Source organism: Mobula hypostoma, chromosome 1, assembly GCF_963921235.1.
Source record: "Mobula hypostoma chromosome 1, sMobHyp1.1, whole genome shotgun sequence".
NCBI lineage: Eukaryota > Metazoa > Chordata > Chondrichthyes > Myliobatiformes > Myliobatidae > Mobula > Mobula hypostoma.
Window position 1 is genome coordinate 197088238 of NC_086097.1, and position 21088 is coordinate 197109325.

General features: G+C 38.7%; 1 protein-coding gene across 4 annotated transcripts in view; it reads right to left on the minus strand.

Moving 5' to 3' along the window:
* thoc1 (THO complex 1) overlaps nt 1-21088 on the minus strand; it is a 70189-nt gene that overhangs the window by 14842 nt on the left and 34259 nt on the right. For all 4 annotated transcript variants that reach the window (XM_063062803.1, XM_063062794.1, XM_063062809.1 and 1 more), the window contains 6 exons: nt 15027-15161; nt 13543-13643; nt 5633-5699; nt 3337-3387; nt 1676-1746; nt 1163-1258 (listed from right to left, as the gene is read on the minus strand). In XM_063062803.1, the coding sequence (XP_062918873.1) occupies nt 1163-1258; nt 1676-1746; nt 3337-3387; nt 5633-5699; nt 13543-13643; nt 15027-15161 (521 nt within the window). The remainder of the gene's footprint in view (nt 1-1162; nt 1259-1675; nt 1747-3336; nt 3388-5632; nt 5700-13542; nt 13644-15026; nt 15162-21088) is intronic.

The following is a 21088-nucleotide window of genomic DNA, read 5'->3' on the forward strand; positions in this document are numbered from 1 at the left end:
GCACCTGGTTGTGTGGAGGATCAGAGAGACCTTAGGGTCTGAGTCCATAGGACACTCAAAGCTGCTAGGCAGGCTGACTCTATGCATTGGCCTTCATCAATCGTGGGATTGAGTTTAAGAGCTGAGAAGTAATGTTACAGCTATATAGGACCTTGGTCTGACCCCACTTGGAGTACTGTGCTCATTTCTGGTCACCTCCCTACAGGAAGGTTGTGGAAACTATAGAAAAGGTGCAAAGGAGATTTACGAGGATTAGCCTGGATTGGGGAGCATGCCTTATGAGAAGAGATTAAGTGAACTCAGCCTTTTCTCCTTGGAGCAACAGAGGATGAAAGGTGACCTACTAGACGTGTATAAGATGACGACAGCCATTGATCACGTGGATAGGCAGAGGCTTTTCCCCAGGGCTGAAATGGCCAACACGAGAGGGCACAGTTATAAGATGCTTGGAAGTAGGTACAGAGGAAATGTCAGGGATACGTTTTTTTTAAAAACGCAGAGAGTGGTGAGTGCGTAGAATAGGCTGCCAGCAACGGTTGTGGAGGCGAATACGATAGGGTCTTCTAAGAGACTCCTGGATAGGTACATGGAGCTTAGAAAAGTTGAGGGCTATGGGTAACCCTAGGTAATTTCTAAAGTAAGCACATGTTTGGCTCAACATCATGGGCCGAAGTGTCTTTATTGTGCTATAAGTTTTCTATGTTTCTAAATAACATTATCTTGGCTTTAAAAGCCAAATTTGATTTCTGCCTGGAAAGAATGACTAAATCTTTATGTGGAGAGTTACAAAATTCCTATGTTAAATGTGCTTTGACACTGGTAAATAGTTACTAATCTATGTGAGGCCAAAGCAGAAAGCTATGCTTATTTTAGCATCCATCAGCTTTCTCTTTCAGAGAAATTACTGGACTGTGTGGTGTGGAGGGATGCACACTTTACAATATTCAGCTAGAAAGGTTCATACTATGTGCATGTATATCTCACTTGAATGACAAAAATGGAAAACCAAGAGCACCCATCTCTGCTATCCTAATTTTAGTGGGCGTATAACTTTAATGATTTTAAGAGGAAACCAGGTATATTAGTGAAATGGTACAGCTTACCTAATAAACCAACTCAACCATGCTTGCTCTGTCTTAATCTCAATTTCTTATATACTTACTTTCCCATCAAGACCTTCTTATTTGGTCCCCTTCCAAAGAAATCTTCAGGAGCTGGTCTTTTTCTTGCAGGTTTTGGAATTTTGGAATCAGGTGGTCTTGAAAACCAAATATAACTAATGAGAATGAATCAATGATTTCTGATGTGTGCATACATTTTAATTAAGAGTCTTAAGGGAAATGAAACAGAACTTGCATACTCCATCAAGTTCATTCCTTATCTTTCTTAAGGTAGCACATGACATTCAAACTAAGGAAAAAGGGAACCTATCCACCCGATGCTGTTCAGTAATTACTTGGGAGACATTACTTGCTTGAAATCCATTTTAAAAAGAAAAGTTCATGACAAAGTTGCTAAAAGACCCTTGCTTTAATTTATAATTATAGAATGTTAATAGGAGAAAACAGTGGTAGATATACAGATCAAAATGCTAGTTTTCCATTTTGAAGTAGAAAGGGGACAAAAGAATGACAACAAAGATGTAGAAAGTATGATTAAATTGTGAAGAATATACCTTTCTTTAACAAAACTTGGACAGCCTTCATTTTTCCATGCAATCCAGTTCTCTTCACTATGTAATATATGCTGTAATCAAATACGAGTCAGATCAGATCAATTCTGTTGATGACATCACTGTTTTGGTCCGAAGCAAAGGTGGTGATGAATCAGCATACAGGAGGGAGATTGAAAATTTGGCATAACAATAACCTCTCACTCAATGTCATCAAGACCAAGGAACTAGTTACAGACCTCAGGAGAGGGAAACCAAAGGACCGTGATTCAGAGGATCAGAGGTGGAGAGGATTAGCACCTTTAAATTCCCGGGTGTTACTATTTCAAATGAATTGTCCTGGAACCAGCATGTGAGTGGCTTCTGAAGGAAGCACTGCAGCACCTCTTCTTCCTAAGGAGTCTGCAGAGATTTGGCATGACGTCAAAAACTTTCTATAAATGTGTAGTGTAGATTACATAGACTAGCTGCATCACAGCCTGGTATGGAAACACCAATGCCCTTCAATGGGAAATCCTACAAAAAGTAGTAGATTTGGCCCTGTGCATCATGGGTAAAGCCCTCCCAAACATTGAGTACATCTACATGAAACCTGTCACAAGAAAGCAGCATCCATCATCAAAGATCCCCACCACCCAGGTCATGCTCTCTTCTCATTGCAGTCAGGTAGAAGGCATAAGAGCACCAGGTTCAAGAACAGTTACCACCCCTCAACCATCAGGCTCTTAAATAAAAGGGGATAACTACATTACTTGCCCCATAACTGAGATGCTCCTCCAACCAATGATCTCACTTTAAGGACTCTTTATCCCATGTTCTCATTACCTATTGCTACTTATTTATATTTCCATTTGCACAGTTTGTTGTCTTCTGCCTTCTGATTGAACTTTCACTGATGATCCTATTATAGTTACTATTCTATAGATTTGCTGAGTATGCCCACAGGAAAATTAAACTCAAGGTTATACATGGTGACATACATGTACCTTGAGAATAAAATTTGCCTTTGAACTTTTTGAATTCTAGTGTGTAGATATTTAATTACCTAAACAGACTTGGAAGATCATCTCCAAGTTATAAACAATCAAAGTTGTGAAAATCTCTAACAAAAAAACCCCACCGAAGTGAGATATCCTAGGCAAGATCTCATGAGCTTAAAAATCACATTGAGTCAAAGTTCAACTGGTTCAAGAGCGCTGCTCTGCATTACTCATTTAGACCCTTCCCTTCCAGCTCTTCACGGCAGGCCGCCCAGCATCATCCAACAACCTCCGATTTAACCTAACCTCATCACAGGACGATTTACAATCATCGATTAACATACTAACTGGTACGTCTTTGGGTTGTGGGAGGAAACGGAAGTACCCAGAAAAAATCCCATACATTCCATGCTAAGGGTGTACAGACTCCCTGTGGAGGACACTGGGACTGAACTGCAAACTCCCGACACCCCAAGCTGTAACAGCATCATGTTAACTGCTAAGCTACCACGGCACCCACATCTGGCACATACAATAAGCAAGAAATAAATGAACAATGCTCTGCAGCATCTGTCCCATTTCACCAACTTGTGACAGCATGTAAGAAACAGCTTTATCATTAATTAACTACCTAGTATCAGAAAACCTAAATCAGAAATTCAAAACAAAAATAACTTATCATACCTCTACCATGCTAGAGAACTTTTCTCCATCAGGTGGTGTTTCTTTGAACAACTAGACAAAAAATAAAAATATTTTAGGGAGCATTTTTATCAAAAATCCTCATCTTTTTGGGATCAGCAAGAATATTTTCTATAGTTTTATAGACTCTTAATGCAAATGTTACTGCGTAAAAGTTTCAAATCAAAAGAGAAAAAATTCTATCTGCTGTATCTCCCCATCTACCTAAACCTGCAAATTTAGGAACAAAAAGACATTAACCATATCACTGAAAATACATGTCAGCACACTCAATATTGCACAAAATTTTACACTGGAGGACAAACAAATGATTGAGGTCAAATATAAACTCAAATATCAAAATGTGAAAGTAAACAATGATCTATAACTGTGCATCTGATCCCGTTTTATTGAATTAACTAAAAGAATTACCATACTTGCAGCTTCAATATGTAAGGCTGGTCAAATATCAACTACAATTCAGGGAAAAGGATAGGATCCCAGAACAATCTATGTTGAAAAGGAGAAGGACCTAGTTGATTTAGTGGGCTGAAGAGATGAATAACTTCTCAGGAGTCCAAGAGGGAGGATGCACTTGGAGAGGCAATGAGACTTTGTAAAGGGAAATTAAACTACTGAGATTATATCTTGGGAGGAGCTGGACATCAGTAGATTCTTTAAGAAATCTCGCATCCAAGCCCATCTCATGCAAAACAATTTGGTAAACCAGCTCCAAAACTGGCTTGGCAATAAAAGACAGGATGTGATGATGAAGTTGTTTTTACAAATGGAAATCTGACCAGTGATATAGCATGAGGATTTATGCTGAGACCTTTGCTGTTTGTTAATTACATTAATGACCTGATTGTGAATAAGTCAGATGTCACAAAAACTGGTGGCGTGATTGACCATGTGTTATACTTTACTTTGGGCAACAGATGACACCGATAAATTTGTAAGATGGGAGTAGAAATGACAAAATGAATCTTAATCTTGTAAATGTGAAGAGATACATTTTGGGTAGAGTAGTAAGGCTTGGATAAACACAGTGAATGGTAGGACCCTATGAAATACTGAGGAACAGAGGGAGCTTGATGTACATAACGACCCGTAAAGTCAGCAGTTAAGTAGATAAGGTGGTTGAGGCAGCACACTGAATTAAATTCTTGTTTCCATTAAATGAGATATAATGCAAGAGGAAAATTATGGTACAGTCATAAAAAAAAATTAGCTGGGCCATAGAGTACTTCGTGCAAATCCAAATTGACAGGGAGTTGCCTGGGAGTGTTTCAATTATGAGGAGAAACTGGATATCCTTGTAGGGGGAGAAGGCTGAGGAGGATTGTTTGAGAAATAAATATATAATGGGCATATATAGGAAATGTGTTGGCGCGTAGCCAAGTGGTTAAGGCATTGGTCTAGTGATCTGAAGGTCGCTAGTTCGAGCCTCAGCTGAGGCTGCAGGTTGTGTCCTGAGCAAGGCACTTAACCACACATTGCTCTGCGACAACACCAGTGCCAAGCTGCATCGGCCCTAGTACCCTTCCCTTGGACAACATCGATGGCGTGAAGAGGGGAGATTTGCAGCATGGGCAACTGCCGGTCCATACAACCTTGCCCAGGCCTGCCCCCTGGAAACATTCCAAGGCGCAAATCCATGGTCTCACGAGACTAATGGATGCCTATATATAGGAAAAACAGAACTTTATTTTTTTTTAAAACACACAGCAGAGGTCTTCAAAATCAGAAAGCATAGAGAGTTGGAGGGGATTTGAAAAGCATTATTTTTCACCCAGAGCAATCCACTGCCCAAAGGAATGGTGAAGACTGGCACTTTCACCACATTAATGTACTTAAATGAGTACTTGAAATACCATGACAGAGAGAAAGTTACAGTGCCAGAAAACAAGATTAGTTTGGGACCCGATGGTCAGCGTGAATAAAGTGAACCAAAGGGCCCGATTCCAGACTGGAAAGTACATTTGTAAACATCTTTACCCCAATGACATCAATATCCTTTAACAAATCAATGGAAAATAAAACGCTCCTTCTTGAAGAGACATAATTACAGGAGCAGGAACTACTCAGCACCAACTAAATGTAAGTGATTTACCAAGGCTGCAATAACAAGGGCTGCAAGATACAGGGAAATCACTTACAATTACTTGTCTGCATAACCATATAATGTGAAGATTAATGAAAAATAAAACAAATTCAGCACATTTATGTTTGAAATAAATACTATATTTGGGAAGGTTTAATTGTAATATAATTTGGTAATTAATTGATTTTAACCAACCTGATAAACTGCTTTGGTGGTATCTTCAATCCAAAGAGACTGTTCATCAGTTAATACACAATAGGAACTGTGAGAAAGAATTACACTGTGTCATACTCCATTTAATTGTGTTCTCATAGCTCCAGGTGGATAGATGTGTCTAAACATTACTCATTATTTGTGAGTTCTGTGGTTGTTGTTTGAACTTCCTACTAAAAATATACAGTAAACATCACACAACATAATTTACTATTCATCTGTTCCTTGCAGTTCGTCTCTAATCTTAAAATCTTCTTACCTTCACAGCTCCTAAAATACAAAGCAAATCCTGAGCTTTATCTTCGCATACAGCTTTGAAAACCATCTTCTACAAAATATCCTATAAATCACTACTGATGTGCATTGCTTCCAAAATAACTACTTAATGCTTCTGACACCTTCCTGACACAATTCTGAATAAGGAAATGGGAACATTAGGATTAGAGGTAGAAGTTACCATTCAAGAAGACAACAAACAATCTTCCACCTGACGAAGGGTCTCGGCCCAAAACGTCAACTGTACCCCTTCCTAGAGATGCTGCCTGGCCTGCTGCGTTCACCAGCAACTTTGATGTGTGTTGCTTCCACCTCAGTGCCACTTATCTGTACTAACCTTACAACCCTTTGAGCTATGGATCTATCTTAAGTATACTTGGCAACTGAGCCTCCGCAACCCAGTTTCACTACTCTAAAAGTATTAAGTTTTAATGCATATTGGAATAAAACTAACTAGACCAATCTTCACATTCAGCAATGAGGAAGATATAATAGAGACAAACAAAGTAGTAAAGAAAAATAAACTGGGAAACACTCCTTCAGGGTTGCCTGAGAGAGAAAGCAAAACCAGTGAAAGGTTATGCACGATGGAGATCATCTTAGCAGAAAGTTTTAATTAAATTGCACCGAGACTTCCGGTAGCGCTCATGGAGTGAAGTCGCGTTCTTGACTCGCTCCATTACCTCTGAGTTTTTTCTCTCTATGGTCAGCTATACTTTAATTAACTATTAAGGCATCAATTTTTACAATACTTTGAATTAAACTGAATTCTCTGACAATTGGATGATACTGAGATCGGCTATGTCTAAGAACGGGAAAGACGGCAAGGATGGTAAACCTCCGGTTAAACCGAAAGCTACGGATCTCCCCCCGACTGAATCACCGGTGACTTTGAAAGCGATATCGGAGTTAATTCAGAGGGAAATTTCAACCTCTGTTAGGGAGATGATTCGTACAGAAATTATGGGCTTTGTTAAAGACCTGATTCATACGGAAATCTCAACTAAGTTCCAGAAAATTGCCGATTTAATTGATAAGATGCAAACATGTATTGCGGAACATCAGTCGGCTATATCTGATCTTCAAAAATCCGCGCAACAAAGTGAGCTTGAGATGGGGAAAGTCGAAGAAACAATTAATGTAATGAAGAAGAAACTTGACTTTTTGACTTTTAAAAACTCTGACTTGGAATCTAGAATGCGACGGCAGAATTTACGAATGATTGGCGTCAGGGAAGCCGTGGAAGCTAACAACCCTATGAAATATTTCTCCCAACTTTTAAAAGATGCATTCCCTACTGTATTTCCTGACCAACCACCGCTACTGGATCGTGTTCACAGAATCCCATCATACTCGTCTAGGTCAGATAGACCTAGGCATGTTATTTTACGTTTTCATTACTTTCAAGACAAGGAGAGACTGTTTCGATTCGCTCGATCTAAAGGTTTCATTGATTTTTCGGATCTTAAGTTCCGATTCGTGGAAGATTTCAGTAAACCAATCTGGGACCAACGGGTCCGTTACAGATCCGTGATGTCGGAATTCTATAAGATGGATTTAAGACCAGCGCTGCTGTACCCTGCACGTCTAAGGATTCGCATGTTAGATGGAGCCCTTCGTTTTTTTGATTCTCCATCGGATGCCCAGAGTTATCTGGATCAACTTTCATCTTCAACATCTTAATTGCCTTTTTTTAATTTTCTCCGTTGATCGGAGGCTGTGAATTGGTTGGTTTTAACTTTTCTGTGCCCTATTTGGGCAGAAAAGTTTACTTTCGATTTCTTAATATGGCTGCTAAACTTTCTTTTTAACTGCGTCATTTCTTTCTTTTCCCAGGGGATTCTGGGTGGTTACTTCCCTTTTGTCATCTTACGTATTTCCTGTGCGGCCTTAAATTTTGTAGTTTTTTTTTAAATTTTATTCTGTTTTGCTTTTTATAATCATTTTATGTTAATAATCCTATTTTTTTTGTTGCTGTGTCTATTCATGAGTTTGAGGTTTATTGTGTTTTTTTTTTAATATATACTTTCCGGCTTTTGTTCTGTTCTGTGTGTATTTTAATTGAGCTAACTTTTTTTTACTTATTTTTTTACTGTTTTACAATTAGCTGATCCTTTTCATATTTATACCTTTTTTTTAGGGAGCGTATACCGGAAGTCATGGGGGTAGTTTTAGCGCTTGCTTCTTTCTGGCGGGTCTGCTTTAGATTTCGCCTTGGGGTCTTGGGGTGGGGGGTGGTGGGAGGGGCTTCACGTTTTAGTTTGTTTCTCTTTGGGCTATATACATTATTGAAGTATTGGTTGCGTCCTTTTCCCCGGTATCTTTTGTATGTTCTGTTTCCTCTCCGGGTTTGTGGGTCGCGCCTATTGTCAATCCTCCTTGTTATGGGTTGACTTTAGGATTTATGGAGTCTATTATTAATTTTGTCTCCTGGAATACTAATGGTCTTAATCATCCTATTAAAAGGAAAAAAGTTTTTAAAGTGTTCCGGAGACTTAAAGCACAAATTTTATTTTTACAAGAGACCCATGTACGGAGGGGGGACAGACTACGTTTTTTCAAATTCTGGAAGGGACAACAATTTCATTCGAACTCCAATGCTAAGATTCGAGGCGTCTCTATTTTTATAGACTCCTCAGTTACCTTTATACAACAGGATATTATCTCTGATCCGAATGGTAGATTTTTATTGGTTAGTGGTTTACTATTTAATAAAAAAGTAGTTTTGGTTAATGTTTATGCTCCTAATATGGATTGTCCGGAATTTTATAAATCATTGTTTGATCAGTTTCCGAATTTGAACGAGTTTTCATTGATTTGGGGCGGAGATCTTAATACCTGTTTATCTCCAGCTTTGGACCGTTCGGCTCCTTTACGGACTTTACCTAATAAATCTGCAAATTTGATTAATTTTTTCCTTTCTGATTCTGGGTCGACGGACATTTGGCGTTTTCTGCATCCTCAGGAAAAAGATTTTTCCTTCTTTTCACATGTTCATCATTCCTATTCAAGAATTGATTATTTTTTCATTGATTCTCGTCTCATTCCTTCAGTGATTAAATGTGATTATGATTCTATAACCATTTCGGATCATGCTCCACTTAAGCTTTCTATTAAAATTATGGCCAATATACCAAACAATAGACAATGGCGTTTTAATTCGCTGTTGCTTCAGGACTCGGACTTTGTTAATTTTATGAATGAACAGATTGAGCTTTTTTTTACAATTAACCATACAGAAGATATTTCGGTTAACACTCTTTGGGACACTTTTAAAGCCTATATTCGGGGTCAGATTATTTCGTATTCCGTTGCTTTGAGGAAGAAACAGAAGCAGGAGGAGATGGCAATTGTGGACAAGATTAAAGAAATTGATAAGAAATATGTTATGGCTCCTTCTGAGGAGCTATACAAACAAAGAACTGAACTTCAAATGGAACACAGTTTACTACTCTCGTCCTCGATTGTAAACCAATTAAAGAAAACAAGAAGTGATTTTTATGTTCACAGTGATAAAATTGGCAAGCTGCTGGCTAATCAATTGAAATCTAATTATGTTAAATCTCAAATCAATCAGATTTATAACCAAAATGATCGATTGATATTGGATCATGTGGGGATTAATCAAACCTTTTGTGATTTTTATTCTTCTTTATATCAATCAGAGTCTCCTCGAGATTCTAAATATATGAATGATTTTTTAGATAAGTTAGACTTCCCTCAGATTTCACAGGATATGTCTTCTTTATTAGATACTTCCATTACAATGGATGAGATTAAGAATGTTATTTTTTCTATGAATCTGGGGAAAGCTCCTGGCCCTGATGGGTTTACCGTTGAATTTTATAAATGTTTTGCTTCTTTATTGATTCCTTGGCTCTATAAGGTTTTTGAGGCTTCTTTGAAACTTGGTAAACTTCCGGAATCTTTTAATAGAGCATCAATTTCTTTAATACTAAAGAAGGATAAAGACCCTGCTCAATGTGCATCTTATAGACCAATATCTTTATTAAATGTTGATTCTAAAGTTTTTTCTAAGTTATTAGCAAATAGACTAGAAAAAGTACTTCCTTCTATTATTTCGGAAGACCAAACGGGTTTTATTAAAGGTCGTTACTCTTTTTATAATATTCGTACATTGTTAAATATCGTTTATACTCCCTCACAAAATGTTCCTGAGTGTGTTATTTCTTTAGATGCCGAGAAAGCTTTTGATAGAGTAGAATGGCCTTATTTATTTAAGGTGCTTGAAATGTTTAATTTTAGCTTGAAATTTATATCCTGGATTAAACTGTTATATCACTCCCCTGTAGCCTCGGTTCGTACTAACTCCTTAAACTCACCTTTTTTTCCTCTCTTTCGTGGTACTCGACAAGGCTGTCCTCTTAGTCCCCTATTATTTGATATTGCATTAGAACCTCTTGCAATTGCTATTCGAGAATCTTCAAATATTACTGGGATAACTCGGGGATTAAAGTCCCATAAATTATCACTCTATGCTGATGATTTACTTTTATATATTTCTAATCCTGAGAGATCCATTCCTGCTGTTTTAGAGTTATTAGCACAATTTGGTCTTTTCTCAGGTTATAAATTAAATCTTAGTAAGAGTGAACTTTTTCCGATTAATAAACATCTTCCCTTATATTATAAATTTTCATTTAAATTGATTAATAATTACTTTTCATATCTTGGGATTAAAATTACTTGTAAACATAAAGATTTATTTAAGACTAACTTTTTACCATTAATAGACCATATTACTCAACTTTCATCTAAATGGTTTCCCTTATATTTAACTTTGATTGGTCGTATTAATGCAGTTAAGATGTTTTTTTTGCCAAAATTTTTATATGTGTTTCAGGCATTACCAATTTTCGTTCCTAAATCTTTTTTTGATAAAGTTGACTCTAAAATTTCTTCATTTATTTGGCAGAATAAGAATCCGAGACTGGGTAAAATACATTTACAGAAAGCTAAGAGAGATGGAGGTTTAGCATTACCTAACTTTAGATTTTATTATTGGGCTATTAATATTCGACATATGAAATTTTGGTTACTTGACCGGGACATACTATCTATTCCTAAATGGGTAGCATTGGAATTACAATCTGTTCAGGGTTATACACTTGGTTCTATTTTAGGTTCCTCTCTTCCTTTTGATTCGAAACGCCTTAAGCAGGTCTCTAACCCGATAGTTAAATATGCTTTGCGCATTTGGTTTCAATTCAGAAAATTTTTTGATCTTAATCAATTCGGGTTAGCGATTCCTATTTTAGGTAACATATTTTTTCCTCCCTCTTTTACGGATCGCGCTTTTCAAACTTGGAAGACTAAGGGTATTTTACGGTTTTTGGATTTATTTTTAGATGGTTCCCTTATGTCTTTTGAACAATTATCTAATAAATATAACTTATCAAGAATACATTTTTTTAGATATTTACAAGTTAGAAATTTCCTAAGTACTATACTTTCTTCCTTTCCAATGCTTCCTCCTATATATATTTTAGATTCGATAATTAACCTTAATCCATGTCAGAAAGGTGCATCGGCTATGATTTATAATATTATTATGAAACTTAGGAAAGCTCCATTTGATAAGATTAGGGTAGATTGGGAACAGGAATTGGGGCTTACCATTTCTGTGGATGATTGGGGGCAGATTTTACAATTAGTTAATACTTCCTCTATTTGTGCTAAACATTCCCTAATTCAATTTAAAGTGGTTCATAGAGCACATATGTCCAAAGATAAGTTAGCGCGTTTTTACTCGCATATTAATCCTTTCTGTGATAGATGTTCGGGGCAGATAGCCTCTTTAACTCATATGTTTTGGTCTTGCCCTACTTTGGAAACTTTTTGGAGAGATATTTTCAATATTATTTCTAAGGTATTAAATATAGATATCTCTCCTCACCCTATTACTGCTATCTTTGGACTACCTAAAATTTCTAGTAATCTTTCCCCTTCAGCCCGTAGAATGATTGCATTTCTTACTTTAATGGCGAAAAGATGTATTTTACAACATTGGAAAGAGCTTAATGCTCCAACTACCTTTTTTTGGTTTTCTCAGACGATTTTATGTTTGAATCTGGAGAAAATTAGAAGTAACCTTTATGATTCTTCATTTAAATTTGAACAGATTTGGGGACCTTTTATTCGATATTTTCATTTAATGTAATATTTACCCTTCTTGTTTTTTTTTCACTGTTTTAATGGAGGTCGGGATTGAGGACGTGATTTTAAGTTTAACTCTGTTTGGTTTCAAGTTAGCCCATTGCTTTGCTTTGCTTTTAGTTAGTTGCACGGTGGGTTTTTTTTGGGGGGTTTTTTTTTCTTTTTTTTTCCATTGATATATATAAAATCTAGTATACTATTATGTTATCTTGGTTTCTTATGCTTAAATTACATTGTTTGTAGTATTTTCTTTTTGGTATTGTTATCTTTTGGAATTTTATTATACTTTAACATTGTATTAATGTTTATATGGCTTACCTTTTTTGTATACTTACTCAATAAAAAGATTTAAAAAGAAAGAAAGAAATTGCACCAATACTCCCCCAATGGCTCAGACAAATTCCTCATTATTCTTTTTATTTTGCATTGTGCACTTCCCTCTAGGTGTTTGATTTTTAACAACTTTTTTCAGTATTCAGATTAAAAATATGCTTCAATGTGATTCCTGGCTGACACTAAGAGTGATGATTTCAGCTGAGTAAAGTCCCTTGGATATTTAAGGGAAAAGCCAACAGGCTTCCCACACTTGACCATTATCTAGCAAAAGTGAAATAGTGTCTGAAGATGTCTGTCAGCTGGATAATATCAACTCCAATAACCGTGTAACACCACCAACATTCCCTCGGATAGTTCACAATGTTAACAATAATTTTGTTAAAGTGAAACCAATATCCTAAGGACACCAGCAGAACAATAATTTTGCAGAGAAAGGTAAAGACGTGATTAGCTAAGATTAATTGATGGGAAATCACAATGAAGAAAACCAAGTTTGTTAATGAATTGTTCTAGTTGCTACCATCCGGGAAACAGTGCCACAGTATAAAAGCCAGGACCAACAGGCTCTGGGATAGCTTCTTCCACCAGTCCATCAGACTGATTAATTCATGCTGACACAATTGTATTTCTATGTTATACTGACTGTCCTGTTGTACATACGATTTATTATAAATTACTATAAATTGCAAATTGCACATTTAGATGGAGATGTAACGTAGATGAAGACGATTTTTACTCCTCACATATATGAAAGATGTAAGTAATAAAGTCAATTCAATTCATTTCAAGACTTACTTTCATTTAATTAGCTTTAAGTAACTTTCCCTAATGAAAATAGCTAATTCAGGACACAATTGAGTGATGTGCTTACAAATGTGCTTCAAAATCAAGATGATCAAATGCCACCAACATTTCCTGCATAACAATTTCTGTCTCACTTGCCTTCCACTTCAGTTGGCACAATGACCTTCCTGGTTATTTTAAAATATACTTTTGAGTGCTTAATTTCATGATGCTAGAAGCATTTTCAACTAACAAAGAACTTAATGATACTTTAATGGAACATCCTTAAAACTACACACAGTAAATTCATATACAATTACCTTTTAAATTTGACTTGACCCTTCAGGTACTGAAACAATATCAAATATTGCAAAAGGATATGTCGTCTGAAGTTGCTGTCATTCAGTTGTAGGTCCATCAGCTAGTAGTAAAATAGGAAAAAGAATTACAGGTGAATTTTTGTGAACATATAAACATATGGGATTTTTGTTTTATTTCATTTTCAAAGCCCAGGAAATGAGTTTGGAAAAATAAGGATATTTGGGCATGGGGTGCTGTAGGAAGGCTAAATGGCATACAGACATCTGTTGGCACGTACTTCCTCAACTGCTCTGCTGCCATGAAAATGAATGGGAGGAGGATAAAAAAACATTTTCATTTGTGTTATGTATCTTACTGCTCTGGAAAAGATATCCAACTGAAGCAGAACACGAGGAAATCTGCAGATGCTGGAATTTCAAGCAACACACATAAAAATTGCTGGTGAACGCATCAGGCCAGGCAGCAATTTTTATGTGTTAACTAAAGCAGAAACCAGTTTCTTAAACAAATACCAAGTTTGAAATCAGTGGTGAGTCAGAAACAGGATGTACTAAATGACTTTTTAAAAAAATAAACTTCCTAGATGTTAATTCAATTGTACTTATCCATAGAAGTAACAAATATTTGGAAGACACCCACATTTAAACGAACTCCCTTCAAAGCATCTCTGCTTTAATCAGAGATAGAAGTTAAGTCGGAAGTCAAGCTTTTATACTTTTACATGCAAAAACTGTGAGCAGGCCTGTTCGGATTTTCAGCTGAGCTTGAAATCATTTGTATTAATAGGGAATTGGCAAAAGGTAAAAAAAAATGATAGTTTTAAGCAGAATGGCCACTATAGGATCGGCCAAAGTTAGAGTGGGGAACTGAAGCTTTGGCTCCAGAGGCTGAGGTTAGATTGAGGTTTCTGTCAAGTATGTTTCTTTTTATATCTGTGCCTAGCTGGAGCAGCGAAAATGGATCCCAGGACAATTCCTCTTGCAAGATGTAGGAGATCAAGGAGACACCCTTGTATTTTATATGTACTTATGTATATGCAATTGTTTCCTATATTTCCTAGTGGTTACAGTTCCTCTTTATTATTCTGGAAGTCTCTTGATGGCATTTGAAAGTATTACATTTGGAGAGGGTCTATCTAATTGGTTAACTCTCATCTACAAATTTGAATGGAATGCCTGTTATCAGCAACTGGTAAAGAAGAGCAGAACATGTAGGTTATCTCTCTCTCTCTCTCTCCCTTTCTGTTCTTTCTTGCCATTGCTTCTAGATTCTACTCCTGCTACCCTCTTTTCTTAATCTCTTTGTTCTCTTAGTATTTAACAAACGATCGTGTGCAACAGCCTCATTCTTGACTTCTGAAGAACCTAGGATCAAAATCATCAGAATCCAACAATGTTATAATCTGTCATGGAACAATTTTTTGACAGAAAGATGTTGGCAAATAGCCTATGGAATTTCATTAAAACTGCAAACAATAAAATACCTTCTCACTGGTCAAGAATTTAGCAAAGTAAACATGTTCTTCCCCTGGTGGTTTTAATTCTTCCTGCTTCTTCTTTGAAGCCTGCATATCATCCAACTTGTAGCTTCTGAAAACATCTAACACTTCATCTGAATGCTGTAACATAAGTTATGGCAGAGAAGGTCAAATTAAAGACATTATCAAAACTTTACAAGCACAAAGAGAAATCTTTAATCTCCTATACAAAAAACGTGGACTGTGCAATAAAAGAAAACAAACTGAAACAAACTAAATAATTACTTTAAAGTTATTGCAAAAACTTACTGAACGTTTGAAAGTAATAATACCCTGAATTTTTGGATTGTACTAAGTTTAGCACATCATTCAAGTCCAGCTAATTACTTCCCCATCTGGCTTGTTGATGGGAAGCAGAGGATTGTAGCGGAAGAACATTTTTCTGACTGGAAGCCTGTAACTAATAGCATACCACAGGGATCAGTGCAGAGAACCTCAGTGACTGGATGTCAATGAAGGAAATATGATTTGTAAATTTGTGGGTTACACAAAAGTTGGTGGCATTGTGGATACAAAGAAGGTTAAGGGTTAAAATAATCTTGTCTTTAAAACCTTTGCTATTGAGATCAGGATTCCTTAAGCAAGCACGACTTCTAAACCTGCTTCATCACCAAAGTTTGATGAAGCTCTCCATTCAGTTCTCTGTTCCTGCACTCCTATCAGATTTGCACCATTTGATCTACAGTATGTAGTCTCTCATTCTTTTATGCAATAGTTTCAACTGCATTTGTAATTTCAACCAATGTCTTCTTGAAGTCCCCTTGTTACTAACTTTGTTATAAGCAAACAATAAATATTTATACCATTAATACAAAGTGCATGATTCCATGATTCTCCAGTTTTATCTCCCCTTGTTCAATCCCTTCCTACTTCTGTTCGTGACACTTCTCACGCTCTTAAACTTTTCGATGATTTTAAGTTCCCTGGCCCCCACCGCTATATTTTCACCATGGATGTCCAGTCCCTATATACTTCCATCCCCCATCAGGAAGGTCTCAAAGCTCTCCGCTACTTTTTGGATTCCAGAGCTAATCAGTTCCCCTCTACCACCACTCTGCTCCATCTAGCGGAATTAGTCCTTACTCTTAATAATTTCTCCTTTGGCTCCTTCCACTTCCTCCAAACTAAAGGTGTAGCTATGGGCACCCGTATGGGTCCTAGCTATGCCTGTCTTTTTGTTGGCTTTGTGGAACAACCTATTCTGGTATCTGTCTCCCACCTTTCCTTCGCTACATCGACGACTGCATTGGCGCTGCTTCCTGCACACATGCTGAGCTCAATGACTTCATTAACTTTGCCTCCAACTTTCACCCTGCCCTCAAATTTACCTGGTCCATTTCCGACAACTCCCTCCACTTTCAAGATCTTTCTGTCTCTATCTCTGGAGACAGCTTATCTACTGATGTCTACTATAAGCCTACTGACTCTCACAGCTATCTGGACTATTCCTCTTCTCACCCTGTCTCTTGAACAAATGCCATCCCTTCTCGCAATTCCTCCGTCTCCGCCGCATCTGCTCTCAGGATGAGGCTTTTCATTCCAGAACAAGGGAGATGTCCTTTTTTAAAGAAAGGGGCTTCCCTTCCTCCACCATCAACTCTGCTCTCAAACGCATCTCCCCCATTTCACGCACATCTGCTCTCACTCCATCCTCCCGTTACCCCACTAGGAATACGGTTCCCCTGGTCCTCACCTACCACTCCACCAGTCTCAGGGTCCAACATATTATTCTCCGTAACTTCCGCCACCTCCAACGGGATCCCACCACTAAGCACTTCTTTACCTCCCCACCTCTCTCTGCTTTCCGCAGGATTCGCTCCCTACACGACTCCCTTGTCCATTCGTCCCCCCCATCCCTCCCCACTGATCTCCCTCCTGGCACTTATCCTTGTAAGCGGAACAAGTGCTACACATGCCCTTACACTTCCTCCCTTACCACCATGCAGGGCCCCAGAAAGTCCTTCCACGTGAGGCAGCACTTCACCTGTGAGTTGGCTGGCGTGATATACTGCATCCGGTACTCCCAATGTGGCCTTCTATATATTGGCGAGACCCGACGCAGACTGGGAGATTGTTTTGCTAAACACCTACGCTCTGTCCGCCACAGAAAGCAGGATCTCCCAGTGGCCACACATTTTAATTCCACATCCCATTCCCATTCTGACATGTCCATCCATGGCCTCCTCTACTGTAAAGATGAAGCCACACTCAGGTTGAAGGAACAACATCTTATATTCCGTCTGGGTAGCCTCCAACTTGATGGCATGAACAGTGACGTCTCTAACTTCTGCTAATGCCCCACCTCCCCCTCGTACCCCATCCGTTATTTATTTATATACACATATTCTTTCTCTCTCGCTCTCTCCTTTTTCTCCCTCTGTCCCTCTGACTATACCCCTTGCCCATCCTCTGGGTTTCTCCCCCCCATCCCCCTTTTCCTTCTCCCTGGGCCTCCTGTCCCATGATCCTCTCATATCCCTTTTGCCAATCACCTGTCCAGCTCTTGGCTCCATCCCTCCCCCTCCTGTCTTCCCCTATCATTTTGGATCTCCCCCTCCCCCTCCCACTTTCAAATTTCTTACTAGCTCTTCCTCCAGTTAGTCCTGATGAAGGGTCTTGGCCCGAAACGTCGACTGTACCTCTTCCTAGAGATGCTGCCTGGCCTGCTCCGTTCACCAGCAACTTTGATGTGTGTTGCTTGAATTTCCAGCATCTGCAGAATTCCTGTTGTTTGCACTTCTGCTGGAAGCCCTTTCCACACAGCTACTACTCTCTGAGTAAAGAAGTTCCCCCTCATGTTACCCCTAAACTTTTGCCCTTTAACTCTCAACTCATGTCCTCCTGTTTGAACCTCCCCCACTCTCAATGGAAAAAGCCTATCCACGTCAACTCTATCTATCCCCCGCATAATTTTAAATACCTCTATCAAGTCCCCCCTCAACCTTCTACGCTCCAAAGAATAAAGACCCAACTTGTTCAAACTTTCTCTGTAACTTAGGTGATGAAACCCAGGTAACACTCTAGTAAATCTTCTCTGCACTCTCTCTATTTTGTAGACATCTTTCCTATAATTCGGTGACCAGAACTGTACACAATACTCCAAATCTGGCCTTACCAATGCCTTATACAGTTTTAACATTACATCCCAACTCCTATACTCAATGCTCTGATTTATAAAGGCCAGCATACCAAAAGCTTTCTTCACCACCCTATCCACATGATATTCCACCTTCAGGGAACTATGCACCATTATCCCTAGATCCCTCTGTTCTACTGCATTCTTCAATGCCCTACCATTTACCATGTATGTCCTATTTTGATTAGTCCTACCAAAATGTAGCACCTCACATTTTTCAGCATTAAACTCCATCTGCCATCTTTCTAATTGGCCTAAATCTCTCTGCAAGCTTTGAAAACCTACTTCATTATCCACAACTCCACCTATCTCAGTATCATCTGCATACTTACTAATCCAATTTACCACCCCATCATCCAGACCATTAATATATTGGGTTCAGGTGTAATTTGTCCTTTCTGCACAGGTCATACCTTCCCTGGAAGAGATCCCAATGACGCAGAAATCTGAAGTCCTGCCCCCTGCACCATTTCATCTGCCAAGACATTCTATTCTAGCTCTCACTGCCATGTGGCACAGGCAACAATCCAGACATTACTATCCTTGAGGTATTAGTTTTCATTTTTCTACCCAACTTATAATATTCTCTCCTCATAGCCTCTTCCCTTTTCTTAATAATGCCATTGGTACTACTATGTACCATGACTTCTGGCTGCTCCTCCTTCACCTTTTGAATGCTGTGGAACTGATCTGAGACATTCCTGACCCTGGAACCTGGGAGGCAACCTTCTGGGTGTTTCTCTCCTTGTATCTACTCTTCTAACTCTAGAATCCCCCATCACTACTGCACTTCTCTCCTTCCCACTTCTCCTCTGAGTCACAGAGCCAGACTCAGTGCCACAGACCCCGTTGCTGCGGTTTCCTCCTAACAGTTGGTCATTCCTCCAACAGTTTCCAAAGCGGTATACTTTTTTTAAAAAATTGTTCAAAGATAATTTATCATCGAAGTACATATGCCACCATATACAACACAGATTCATTTCCTTGCAGGGATTCACAATAAATATAAAAAACATAATAGAATCAGTGAAAGACTGTACCCAACACGACGGACAAACAATGTGCAAAAGACAACAAACTGTGCAAATACAAAAAAAATTTAAACAAGCAATAAAATATCACAGGATGTGGGAATAGTTCAGTGATGGATGAGTGATCTCGAGTGAAGTTATCTATTCTGTTTCAAGAGCCTGATGGTTGAGGGTCACAGAGTTGAACGGTTACAGGGGTACTCTGCACTGGCTGCCTATTCCCTTTCCCCTCTCCTGACAGTCACCCAGATACCCGCCTCCTGCAACTTAGAGATGACTATCTCTCTGTAGCTCCTACCTATCACTTCCTCATCCTCCCGTTGAGCTGAAGGTCATCAAGCTGAAGCTCCAGTTCCTTAACACAGTCTTGAATAAGCTGCAGCTCAATGCACTTCGTGCAGATGTGGTTATCAGGGAAACTGGAGGTCTCCAGAGTTCCCACATCTCACACAAAAAAACACACCAATAACCCCTAGACACATTTTCACCACATACTAAAGAAAGAGGAAAGAAAAACTTACTAGAAACTTAGTTAGAACCTCCGCTTGTTCTCACTTAAGCCTGTTGAACCAAAGCCTGACCACTCTAATTTGTGAATCTCAAGGTAGTATATGACTATAAGATCATAAAATATTCTGCTCATCAAGTCCACTCCACCATTCCATAATGGCTGATTTATTATCCCTCTCAACCCCATTCTCTGGCCTTCTCCCTGTAACCTTTGATGTCCTGATTAATGAAGAACCTATCAACTTTTGCCTTAAATATCTCCAATGACATGACCTGCACAACCGTCTGTGGCAATGAATTCTGCAGATTCACCATCCCCTGGCTAAAGAAAATTTTCCTCACCTGTTCTAAATGGATGACCCTCAATTCTGAGGCTGTGCCCTCAGGTCCTAGACTCCCTCACTATTGGAAAACCACTCTCCACGTCCACTTTATCCAGATCTTTCAACATACGATAGGTTGCAATGAAATTGCAATGAAACCCCTCATCTCCGCCATTCTTCTTAACTCTGGTGAGTACAGGCCAAGACCATCAAACTTTCATTCCTGGGACCATTCTCATGAACCTCCTCTGGACCCTCTCCAATGCCAGTATATCTTTTATCACACAAGGGGCCCAAAACTGCTCACAATACTCCAAGGGCAGCCTGACCAATGCCTTATAAAGCCTCAGCATTACATCCTTGCTTTTACATTCTCGTCCTCTTGAAATGAATGCTACCATTGTATTTGCCTTCCTCACCACCGACTCAACCTGCAAGTTAACCTTTAGGGAATCCTACACAAGGACTCCCAAGTCCCTCTGCACCTCCTATTATTGAAATTTTCCTCATTTAGAAAATAGTCCACACCTTTATGCCTTATACCAAAGTGCATCACCATGCACTTCTGTACATTATATTCCATCTGCCGCTACTTTGCCCATTCCCCCAATCTATCCAAGTCCTTCTGCAGACACCCTGCTTCCTTAACACTACCTGCTCCTGCACCCTGTTCGTATCACCACAAATTTGGCCACAAACCCATCAATTCCAAGGGCTCTTATCTTATGTGCGGCACACTGCCAAAGGCCTTCTGAAAATAAACAACATCCACTGACTTTCCTTTGTCTATCCTGCCTGTTATTTCGTCAAAGAATTCCAAAAGATTTGTCAGACAAGAGTTCCCCTTTAGAAAAGCATGCTGACTTTGGCCTATTTTACCATGTGCCTTCAAGTACCACAAAACCTCATCCTTAATAATAGACAGCTACATACTGCCAACCACTGAAGTCAGGCTAACTGGCCTCTAATTTCCTTTCTTATGAGTCCCTCCCCTCTTAAGGAGTGGAG